Source organism: Malaclemys terrapin, chromosome 4 (genome assembly GCF_027887155.1).
Source record: "Malaclemys terrapin pileata isolate rMalTer1 chromosome 4, rMalTer1.hap1, whole genome shotgun sequence".
Taxonomy (NCBI): domain Eukaryota; kingdom Metazoa; phylum Chordata; order Testudines; family Emydidae; genus Malaclemys; species Malaclemys terrapin.
The window spans coordinates 9,030,684-9,042,697 of record NC_071508.1 but is presented as its reverse complement, the minus strand read 5'-3'; the positions used below and the strand labels follow the sequence as shown (position 1 = coordinate 9,042,697).

The 12,014-nt window shown below is 44.7% G+C and overlaps 2 protein-coding genes across 2 annotated transcripts in view; both read right to left on the bottom strand.

Moving 5' to 3' along the window:
- The window catches only part of RSBN1 (round spermatid basic protein 1), a 40,938-nt gene extending 35,654 nt beyond the window's left edge, over window positions 1-5,284 (bottom strand). The window contains exon 1 of the mRNA XM_054028369.1: window positions 4,860-5,284. Within this exon, the coding sequence (XP_053884344.1) occupies window positions 4,860-5,280 (421 nt within the window). The 5' untranslated portion in view covers window positions 5,281-5,284. The remainder of the gene's footprint in view (window positions 1-4,859) is intronic.
- Window positions 5,285-8,381: 3,097 nt separating this feature from the next.
- The window catches only part of PTPN22 (protein tyrosine phosphatase non-receptor type 22), a 35,599-nt gene continuing 31,966 nt past the window's right edge, over window positions 8,382-12,014 (bottom strand). Inside the window, exon 21 of the mRNA XM_054024841.1 lies at window positions 8,382-10,094. Coding sequence (XP_053880816.1) covers window positions 10,030-10,094 — 65 coding nt within the window. The 3' untranslated portion in view covers window positions 8,382-10,029. The remainder of the gene's footprint in view (window positions 10,095-12,014) is intronic.

Sequence of the window (12,014 nt, the reverse complement as noted above, 5' to 3'; positions counted from 1 at the left end):
GTCAAGAGGAAATAAAACACTGCTGGTGATTCTTTAACTAGTTCAGTATATCTCTACCCCGATATAACAACCCAATACAACACTAATCTGGATATAATGCGGTAAAGCAGTACTCCGGGGGAGGAGGGGGGCTTGCGCACTCTGGCGGATCAAAGCAAGTTCGATATAATGTGGTTTCACCTAAGGTTCGGTCTTTCCCGAACCTTTTACGGTAAGATTTTTTTGGCTCCCGAGGACAGCGTTATATTGGAGTAGATGTGTATATGGTAATGTTATTAACATGTCAACTTTTAGTTGGGTACACTAAGGTACCTAGACATCACTTCAAGATGCATTGGCTTCAGGGAGATGTGTTAACAGATAGCTTGGATGGTCAATCAACTCAGCCTAAAGTGAAGGGAACTTTTAGAACAGCTGAAAGGAGGAAACAGGAAGTTGAACCAGACCAGACCAATCACACAAATTTATGATGGAAGGTAAACTATTTTATCAGTACACTAGAACACTAAAAGCCTCACTCCCAAAGCAGGAAAAAAGTACATCCTGGCAAGAGTGGGTTAAGTCCAATTTCTGCAGTATTTCAACTTTCATATAAGAAAAGGCAAGTTTCTAGCCTTATGATTCCCCGTGAGAATGGATGCAGTGTGGTTGTCCTGATTCTGCAAAAAGACTGCTCTCTGCTGCTCCTCTGAGCTTTGCCAAGCCACAGCTTGAAATTCAGATTCTGGTCAGTTTCACAGCCACAATTCACCAGAGATTTCTGCAGTATTAACAGAAGTAGTAAAGAAAATCCTGTGTATCTAAGTCAAGTCTTTAATGACCAGGTTGAAAGGAAATAGATCTGTTGAAGATACATTTTGATGCCATCTCTTTACAGACCAAAACTGAACACCTGCTACTGCTTTACAATGGTGTAAAAGCCTCCCTTGTTTCTCTTTCTGGTATTATAAATTGCTTTATACTTACTGCTGAAATATCACTCAAATATCTCACAGGAGAAATTTATAAGGTATCCCATCCTAGTATCCTGGTATTAAACAATCAGCACACATGAAAAGCACAACAAGGAGTCTGGTGGCACCTTAAAGACTAACAGATTTATTTGGGCATAAGCTTTCATGAGTAAAAACCTCACTTCTTGCATCCAAAGAAGTGAGGTTTTTACTCACGAAAGCTTATGCCCAAATAAATCTGTTAGTCTTTAAGGTGCCACCAGACTCCTTGTTGTTTTTGTAGATACAGACTAACACGGCTACCCCCTGATACATGAAAAGCACACTCAGCCAAGTTGTTTTAAAACTAAACATTCCCACATCATAATTTTAATTAATAAGCCTCATATAGTTGGATACTATTCATAATTATTCCATCTCCAAAATAAAATTATGGGAAAGAATTAAATGAATTAAATTCTCTAGAAGTGCTTCAAGAAGAGTTCATACACCATTCTGTGTAAATTCAGATATCTAAGGCACACTTCTATACACGCTCAACTTTGCGGTCTATAGAATTAAGTATCTAAACTGAGCAGAAGTCTTACTAATTTGCATTATAGAGCATTGCAGCCTAACATCTTGATATCTTCAGCTCCACTGCTGGAACTCAGACCCACAATATGGAATTTATTACATTAGCTTTCAGAGATAAAAAGCAAGATGTTGTTTTTACTACCATAAAACTTGATAATTTCACTACTCAAGTATCCATTTAATAATGTCCAAAATACTTTATCAAGTAAAAGCTTTTATTACATGCATGATCTAAAATGGACCACTAGAGTATGGTCCAAGAACATTATTGTAAAAGCTGTAATAGTTTCATTTGCAGTTGCCCAGCTTTCAAAATCTTTGCTTTGAAGAACAGGAATATTCTAGTAAGGCTTCTTAAGCAACGAATGCTTACCGCAGTGTATCACTATCTTGATGTTATTTGCCTGGGAAATCTTTACTTATTTTGGTCAAGCTTGTCATGGAGAAACAGTGATAGCTCTGCTAAATGGAAATATTTATTCTCCACTAAATAAGCAAGTAACCCTAAATGATGGATCTATTAGTCATTGCTGCTTACTTTCTAGAACTCCAGAATTAGAATAGTCCAACAAAGAGCTTGTGTAATTCAAGGTTCAAAGATGTGCAGGAAGTAACTTCAGAATAACCCTGTAGGTTTTCCCACAAGCCACTCAGGGTACACTGCAGCTGGGCAGGGTGATTCCCACAAGCTCTGCTCAAGCTAGAACACTACAAATAGCAGTGTGGACGTTGCAGTACTGGGTGGCTAGTCCAAACCATCACCAAGTCACCCAAGTTTGCCAGCCACTGGCCACCCAATGTCCACTATTTTTAGTACATCAGCTGGACCTGAGCTAGTGCATGTCTGTCTGTCTACCCACACTGGGAATTACACCTACCAGCTGCGGTGTACAAGTACCTTTTGGGGGCATTACAGATTAATAAAAAACTTAGACCAAGTCATTATTAAGTGTATTTAAGAGTGCTGAAAATATAAATTTCATTTTTCCAAATTCAAATATCATGTGCCTTGGAGTTAATAAAAGATATTACCTCAACAACCTTGTCTCTCTAATATCCTGGAACCAATATGACTACAACACTACTGCAAACAACTGTTTGGAAAGTATTCTTTGTTTGATAAACAAAATAATGAACATAACCTAAGAACATAAGAATGGTGGTACTGGGTCAGATCAAAGGTCCAGCCAACCCAGTATCCGGTCTACCGACAGTGGCAAATGCCAGGTGCCCCAGAGGGAATGAACTTAACAGGTAATGATCAAGTGATCTCTCTCCTGCTGTCCATCACCACCCTCAGAGGCTAGGGACACCATTCCTCACCCATCCTGGCTAATAGCCATGAATGGACTTAACTGGATAAATTCATGGAGGTTCTCTTCTAAACCCTGTTATAGTCCTAGCCTTCACAACTCCTCAGGAAAGGAGTTCCACAAGTTGACTGGGCGCTGGGTGAAGAAGAACTTCCTTTTATTGGTTTTAAACCTGCTGCCCATTAATTTCATTTGGTGGCCCCTAGTTCTTATATTATGGGAACAAGTAAATAACTTTTCCTTATTCACTTTCTCCACACCACTCATGATTTTATATATCTCTACCATATCCCCCCACCTTGTCTCCTCTTTTCCAAGCTGAAAAGTCCTAGCCTCTTTAATCTCTCCTCATACGAGACCCGTTCCCAAACCCTAATCATTTTAGTTGCCCTTCTCTGAACCTTTTCTAATGCCAGTATCTCTTTTTTTGAGATGAGGAGACCACATCTGTAAGCAGTATTCAAGACGTGGGCGTACCATGGATTTATACAAGGGCAATAATATATTCTCAGTCTTATTCTCTATCCCCTTTTTAATGATTCGTAACATCATGTTTGCTTTTTTGACTGCTGCTGCACATTGCATGGGCGTCTTCAGAGACCTATCCACCATGATGCCAAGATCTTTTTCCTGATTAGTTGTAGCTAAATTAGCGCCCCCCCCCCATCATATTGTATGTATAGTTGAGGTTATTTTTCCCCAATGTGCATTACTTTACCTTTAGCCACATGAAATTTAATTTGCCATTTTGTTGCCCAATCACTAAGTTTTGTGAGATCTTTTTGAAGTTCTTCACAGTCTGCTTTGGGCTTAACTATCTTGAGCAGTTGAGTATCAGTAGACAAGGTCTCATAAGCAACTCTACAACAAATTAGTGCAGATACAATGGGAAGAAAGCATCTATCAATATATTTATATTCTGAACTTCCAATGGATGTAATTAAGAATAATTTTAAAGGGCAACATCACAATACTCTACCTGTACTCTGTACACATTAAGTCCATCTGCCACAGGAGTCTGAACTCACTATTTAGTACCAATGATCAATATTCTCAAGTATATACACACTTCAATATCCAAACACAGAAGGAATAACGGTACATTTATTCAGTTAAATTCAGTTTAAGATCTCTAGCAGTATTTTTTATATTAAGTACTATTAGGAAAATAGAACACTCAACAGTAAAATTGTAATTAGATCCCCATTTCTCCAGGCAGAGAAAAGCCTTCCTTTCCCCTTAAATATTGTGATTTATTAACCGAAGCTAAGTACGACACAGAGACTAACTCCAAAATAAGAGCGCTAACACCACCATGCTCCCGCACCCCGAAAAAAGATAGTGAAACGAAAGCTTTATAGATGGTTGTCAGCAGACTCCACTATTGCTGGGGAAAGCGGTGTTCAGCTACATAATCTTGAAGTGATGCTGCGACAAGTGGTCTAAAGGTAATAGGGCCACTACAGTCCTTTATTTTAAGTCTCTTTAAATAAGATCACGTATCTGGCTTGAAACGATGACTTTTCCCTGGCATATGCTGCCCATGCACCGGTTAAAGGACTGACTATTGCAACGAGAGACCAGGCTTTTTAATCTTACACCTACTAGCTCGCTTCCACCCGGCCCTGCAAGAGGCAAGTTAGGAACTACGTGCCCCCGTTTCGGAGCTCTGAGGAAGGCTGCCGAGGTGGAATATGGGCGGCCTCTAGAGCTACCTGTGTGTCTCTTATCAGACTTGCAGAGCTGCCGGCGAAGACACTTCACAGACCCGGTGCATCACCCGGAGGGCTTCACAAACGGGGGCAAGTGCCCAGCGCGGTTCCCACCGACTGGAGCAGCGGAGCCGGCCCGCGGCAGCCCTGCCTGGGCTGTTTCACACGCTCGCCCTACCCGGCTTATGGGTGAAGGCGCTGCCGGGGGGAGAGACAGCCCCACGGGCACTTCACACCCCGCCTGAACGCCCCCAGCCCCTCACGCCGGAGGCAGCCGAGCCCCAGACCCTTGCCCGCCGCCTCACCTCGCTTGCTGGGCCGCCCGGCTGCCCCGTCCCCGGTGCTCCCCCGCTTCCCCTTGTGCGGCTTGGCCCCGGCAGGCTGGCCGGGCTCGGAGCCGCCAGCGGGGCGGTGGCGGTGGTGATGGTGCCGCTCCTGCTGCGGAGGTCCCTGCGGTAGGCTGAGGGGAGAGAAGGTGAAGAGCCCCGCGGCGGCGGCCGGGGGCAGGCCGGGCAGGGCGGCCGGGGGCATTGGCTCCGCCGGGCTGGGCCCCACTAGGAGCGGCTGGCTCAGCCTGGCCCGCTTGCCGCCGACAGCCTCGCCAGCTGGTCCCCGCCGCCTCCTGCCGCCACCCCGGGGCCGGCCGGGTCGGTCCCCCGAGGGTAACGGGGGTGACTCCTCCGGGCCCCGGGATACGGCGCGCACCGCAGCGACCTGCGCAGCCATTTCACAGTCTCCCTCACACACATTTAAATGGCCCGAGCGCCAGCAGCCAACGCGCAGGCGCCGCGCGATGTCTCATGGGGACTGTAGTTCCAGCTGCAACATCGGGCCCCGAAGTCCTGATCTCCAAGCGCATGCGTCCACGCAGAGCCTGCTGGGAAATGTGTTTGTGTTGGGCTGGCCGGCGAGAGAAGCGTGCGGCGAGTCACGCAGGCTGACCCAGTCACGTGGGCGCCTGGGGCGCCCAACGGTCATAACGGCCCAAACGCCCGACAGAGGTGAGGCGCGTGCCCCGCCCACACAGCTGGCCCCAGAGTATCCGCTCCCTGTCAGAGCCGGCCGGCCTTAGCCCCGCCTATTCCTCCACGCCCCCAACCCCACACCTTCCCCTCAGGCCTAGCCCAGCCCGCCCTCCTCCGAACCGCCGGGCGCGCCCTGCCGCTGCGCTCGGCCCGACCATCCCTCTCCCAGCCAGCCCCACCCACACTGCCCGAGCCCAGGGGCGCTGCGCTCCGAGCCCCCCCCCACCCCCCTTTGCAAGGGCCAGGCCTGTTCCAGTCAATGGAGATGACAGTGTGAAGCGGGGAGGGTGGGAACGGGTCCCGCGTGCTCTGAACTAAGCTGAGCTGCAGGGAGCAGCGGTGCGTCTACACTTAGTGCTGGGAACTGGCGTGTCAAAGGACCGTTCAGCCAGCCAGGGTTGGAGTCGATGCCCGGTTCAGTTGTTGGCCTAGTGCTCGCTGAAAGTGCAACGGCCCCTGAGGACACTGGCTGCCAGTCCCTTGCGAGTTTCCAGAGGGTCACCAGACAGCAAATGTGAAAAATCGGGACGGGGGTGAGGGGGAAATAGGAGCCTATATAAGAAAAAGACCCCAAAATCGGGTCTGTCCCTATAAAATCAGGACATCTGGTCACCCTAGGTTTCCAGCTCTCCTCCCGCCCTGATTCCGTTCCCCTTAGCTTGCCCGTAGCGCCCCTGTCTGTTTAATGTAAAAACTGTCTCTGGCCTCTAGCTTGATTCACAGCTTAAACCTGCAGAAACTATTTTGCAAAACGAAAAGCCCAAAGACTGATATACTAGGTCACCAGCCAGCGGTTCAGTTCATCGCTAGAGGGGGCTCAAGAGTTTCCTCACATTAGAAAAGGCTTTAATTTAATTTAAATTACTGGAAGTGCAGAGAGTAAACCAAGAGGCGAGCAGAACACCCACACATTTATCTTACCCACTGCAACCACACAGCTGCTTAAGAGGAAAAAAAAGTGTTTATTTGATGCTATACACGATCTTTCTCGGCGACTCAAGATAATAAATGTGCCTTGAGCCCCAGTGTGCTATGTATACCTTACAGGTGCTGTTACCCACACACAGCCACAAAGCAGAATACAGAGTATTGTAGAGATGCAAATCAGTTACAATACCTTATTTGGGCCAGAGCCTGCTGAGTTTGGCAAGTCTACTGTAACTTTGTCAAGGCATTTTAATTGGACTGTAAACTCATTGGGATAAAAACTCCCCCTTTGTCATACTGTGGTAGTGGTAGGCATGCTAGCAGCATTTAAAATCACAAGGTGGTGATTATCTCACTTATGTACATGAGTCTGTTATGTTATGAAGAGCATGGGAACTCAGAACATAGTCAAAAGAGAACAGATATCAGTCTCCTGCCCTGTCAGTCTAACTTTGTGCCTCAGCTGGTTAAAACATACAAGAAATGTTGTTTTGGCCATATCACCCTACTCTTTGCATCCTTCCACTGGCTCCCCTCTCTCTCTCTATCACACAACAGCTTCTTGTATGCACTTTCAAGATTCTTCAAAGTGTATCCCCACCCTGCCTATCATCTCTACTACTACTACTGAGGCATTGATTCCTGCCTCCCAGTGATGCCAGCCTCCATTGCCTTGCCTACTTGTTAAATTTTAAAGCAAGCATCTTTGTGCTTACTTCCATGTTGCCGTTTGTGCTTGGGAGGAGCTCTCTAAACAAGCTATCTCATAATCCTTTAAATTCCTCCCTAAAACTCTCCTTTGTCATCATGTCTGTGAAAGACTTGACAGCTATTAGGCCCATTATGCTGACCAATACTGTTTCCTTGTACTCCCCCATTTGTCTGTATCCAGCTGTTGTCTCTTGTATTAGATTAGGGCAGTGGTCCCCAACCTTTTTCGTCTGGCGGGCACCAGATGAGCCACGGAGGACCATGGTGGCGGATGAACATCCGCCGAAATGCCGCCAACAAGCGGCAACGTCAATAGGCGTCGCCGCCAAAATGCCGCCAACAAGCAGCGTCATCCAGAGGTGTCACCGCCGAAATGCCGCTGAAAATCGGCGGCGACGCCTCTGGATGACACTGCTTGTCGGCGGCATTTCGGTGGATGCTCGTCCGCCGGCCAGTACGGGGGCGCACTTAGAAGCCCCGGCGGGCGCCATGGCACCCGCGGCACCGCGTTGGGGACCCCTGGATTAGGGCATCTTTCATCATTGGGGCAGGAACAATATTACTGTCTTGTGTTTGTACAGTGTCTAGCAGTGCACCATGGGGTCCTGGTCTATGACTAGGGATTGTAGGCACTAAAATAATAAAAATAACTAATATGGGAATAAGAGGAATGGTTCTATCCTTTGAACACAAATGAAAAATGAAGATTTGATTTTCTGTAAGGGTCTGTCTACATTACAGCAAAAATGAAGGGATACAATTACAAAACACTGAATATTTGTAAAATGGATGGGATTTCATTTGGTTGTATAAGCAGGCTAAAGCCTTGCAATGTCCATGACTATGTGTAACTAATTGAATTGACTCAGTTGTGTTTGTGATACAAATGAGCCCTTAATCTGTTCGGTTACTCCCATTTTTGCTCTCGTGTAGATGGCGCTCCCTATCCATATGACTTTAATACTAGTAATGGGAGTCTAGCTATTGGCACTTCGATAAACATAAAATTATACTTTATTTTTTATTTATGCAGTGCTGCCAATGGTGCAAGGCACTCTAAAGATAAGCATGCAATATTCAGTGCTCTTTAAACTTGTAAAAAATATATGTATAGAAAAACTGGTATGCTAGATAAATAAACTTTATTTTGTATAGCATCTTTCATACACATAAAATACTTCACAGATTCAATACTCCACTGAGATTTTGTCTGACTTCTAGTTATTACTTTGTCAGTATTTTTAAAATTAAAAGGCTTGCTGTCAATTTAATTTGTCTGATTTGATATCAGATCATTTTTGTCTTATGGCTGCTCTACTTCGCACAGGGGGTCAAGCAGGCCCCAGCTGTCCCAAAATTAGAAGAGCACAAAGAGGTCTTGCAGCTTTCTTTGCTCCACTCCCTTCTATGCTTGCCCCAAACATAGGATCAGCATAAATGACAATCAAGTCACAGTACGTAGGAGTTCCCTTATCAGAAACCACTTTCATCCAAACTGCTTGTGGCTGTAGCATTCCCTTTCAGCTGGTAAAGTGCAAGCTCGTCCCTGGGACAAGTGTAAAAGTGCAGAACAAAGGGATACAATTTAATTCAGTGGCATTAGCACTTTGGAGATAACTAGGGAATACAGTGTGCTGATCATCAATTAGACACGTTGTTTCAATAATTTTTGCTATCTTAGAAAATAGTTGACTTTGAAAAAAAAAATGCTGCAGATACTTTTAGGGCTGGTATACCCTGCATTTGATCCACAAAGCAACTTGATGTCAATGAGTTCTGTATAGTCTGTTATTCATCACTGGGTTTTGCTGTGAACCACAGACTGCATATGTGGCCCTAAAAATACCTGCAGTATTTGTTGCCAAAAATCAGCTTTTTTTTTTCTTCTAGAAGAGAGCAAAACATATTAATCTGACCCCATTTATTAGCAAGAAAACAAGCTTTCCGATTTTAGGGGGGAAAATGTTCAGGTTGGGGATTTAACTGCCAACTGTCAGCATGGAACTTTGTGTTGCATTGTTTAGGCAAGTTACAGACACCTTAAAATTTGCAGCATGAAAGCCCAAACTAAGATGCACTTACATTTTGCTTGATGTGGAGTTTTTTCAGTAGATTATGCAATGTTTACATATGCAAGTTTGGTTCCTATATGAACAGTCAGCATCTTAATTTTCCTTTTTGGATGGAAACTTAGAAAGACAAATTATCTGATTAATTCAAATAGAAATAATCATAATGTTAATATAATCATTAAGAAAATAGATGAGTTCTGAAATCTGGGAGCCTGATTCTCACTTAGAGCCTGAATCTACAAACACTTAAGCACATGCATATCTTTAATTATGACTACACATATGAGTAAAGTTATGCATGTGCTTAAGTGATGGGAGCATCATTTTGCAGTAGTGTCACTTGATTGACTTAATTGGGACTTACTACTGTGACAGGAGAATCAGGTCCGTTGTCATATAATAAATAAACTGTAAAGAAACTATACAAGTTCTCCAAAAAATTTTTTAGCATGTTTTCAGAAACAGTTTTATAAGAAAAAAAAAGTTTTCTCTGAAATGTTTTTGGTTTACATTAACTGGAAGGGTCAAGCAACTTATGTGCATTTGTGCATCCCTCTTTATACAAAAACCATTTAGGAGAGCTTGTATGCTATTCTCTGGCTGTGGACTTTATACAGCAAAGATCATTTTTAGTGCTAATGTTCTGATAGCAATTCTGTAATGTGAAGAGCATGTGCAGCACGTCGGAGGGATATGGCAAATCTGCAGTATTGGAAACCACATGCATCTGTAAAGTTGAATTAAATATTCCAAGATGGTGGAGGATTTCTTGGTCCTTTAGGTTTTGAAAATCGATTTGTAAAGCCTGGGAGCAAAAACAGAATATTACAAGAATACAGTAAATACACTACCTATACTTTATACATTGCTCATATAATTCCATAAGATATTTGTTTCTGAAGAGATTTGGGCTTTTACACAATATGCGGTATATTACTTTAGTCATGTTAATTGAATTTAATGATATTAAACAAAGAATGATAATGTTTATATAAGACGACTCCTGCTACGCACATGCAGTTATATTAAGGCACCTCATAAGCTAGAAACCGTGTCAGGGTTTGACTTCATAAAGACAGTGGTAATATTAAGTTTCAGAGTAGCAGCGGTGTTAGTCTGTATCCGTAAAAAGAACAGGAGTACTTGTGGCACCTTAGAGACTAACAAATTTATTAGTCTCTAAGGTGCCACAAGTACTCCTAGTTTTTTTGGTAATATTAAGTTTATTCAGCACAAGTACTGTCAGGTCAATGATCTAATTCAATATGCTGTCTTTAACAGCATACAATACTGGGTGCTTTTGAAACATAAATGCATGTAATTGTGCTATACTATACTGTAGAAGGATGTTTCTTTCTGATCTCAGCTTGGGATCAGCATATGAGACATCACAATTGATAGCTCTTAATTTTAGTCTAGCTAATGAGTCTGTGGATGCCATTTTCACATGAATGTTAAAATTATTTTTCAATATTGAAAATCTATGTGGTTTTAAATAATATTCTGCACTTGTGAGTTCCATAGATTAGCTGTAGCAACTCTTATCCTACAAATAATAGAATACAATTGTACTGTATAAGGATGTCTGCTAGCAAACAGGAAAACTAAAACAAGCATATTAAGAGCATATCAATAGGATTATGCCAAACATCCTGTTGCTTTTGCTGGTCCATGAGTTACATGACACTAGGCAACAGCCACTGTCATTAGCCTTTCAATGTGGAAGAGTTAAATTGTATCTTCTGCTGTCTCTTTTGCCACATTTATCTTGTGCAACATTTTGCCACAGAGCAGCCAAATGTTCATTGAATGTGCACCCTGTGTGTTGATGCACAAGTAATATTTATGTTACAGGGTCTGTCTAATTTTATCTTTATATAAGGCATAAGTAGTTTATGAATATATATATATATATAAACTATTTTAAAATTATTAAGTTATAAGGTCACCTCAGCTTTAAACAAATCCATAATCTTAATTTTTATGCATATGCATGTGCCATAAAATTACACAGACCACCAGGCAATTGCTGCAGGGTCTGGCAAAAAGTGTTTGCAGTCATAATTAAGGTAGGGTTACCATACGTCCGGTTTTTCCCGGACATTTCCGGCTTTTCGGCAATCAAACCCCCATCCGGGGGGAATTGCCAAAAAGCCGAACATGTCCGGGAAAATGCCGGCCGGGCACTTCCCCTCCCGTGGCTGCTCTGCTCCTTCCCTGACTCTTCGGCTCTGTTTAAGAGCCGAGCAGCCCGAGCGCTATGGGCTTCAGGCAGCCCCCTTGCCTCCGGACCCCAGCCGCTGGCCGGGCACTTCCCCTCCTGGGCTCCGGCGGCGCAGGGTCTGGAGGCATGGGGGCTGCCCGAAGTCGGTAGCGCTGGGGCAGCTCGGCTCTTAAACAGAGCCGAAGAGTCAGGGGAGGAGCAGAGCCTCCGGCTGCGGCAGCTCTGCTCCTCCCCTGACTCTTCGGCTCTGTTTAAGAGCCGAGCGCTACGGGCTTTGGGCAGCCCCCATGCCTCCGGACCCTGCGCCACCAGAGCCCGGGAGGGGAAGTGCCCGGCCGGGGGCGCAGGGTCCGGAGGCATAGGGGCTGGCCGAAGCCCAAGTGCTACCGGCTTCACGGTTTGCCGGGCAGCCTCCAGACTCTGCGCCCCCGGCTGGGTGCTTTCCCTCCCAGGCTCCAGCCGCACTGGGGAAGCGCCGGCCAGGGGCGCAGGGTCTGGGGG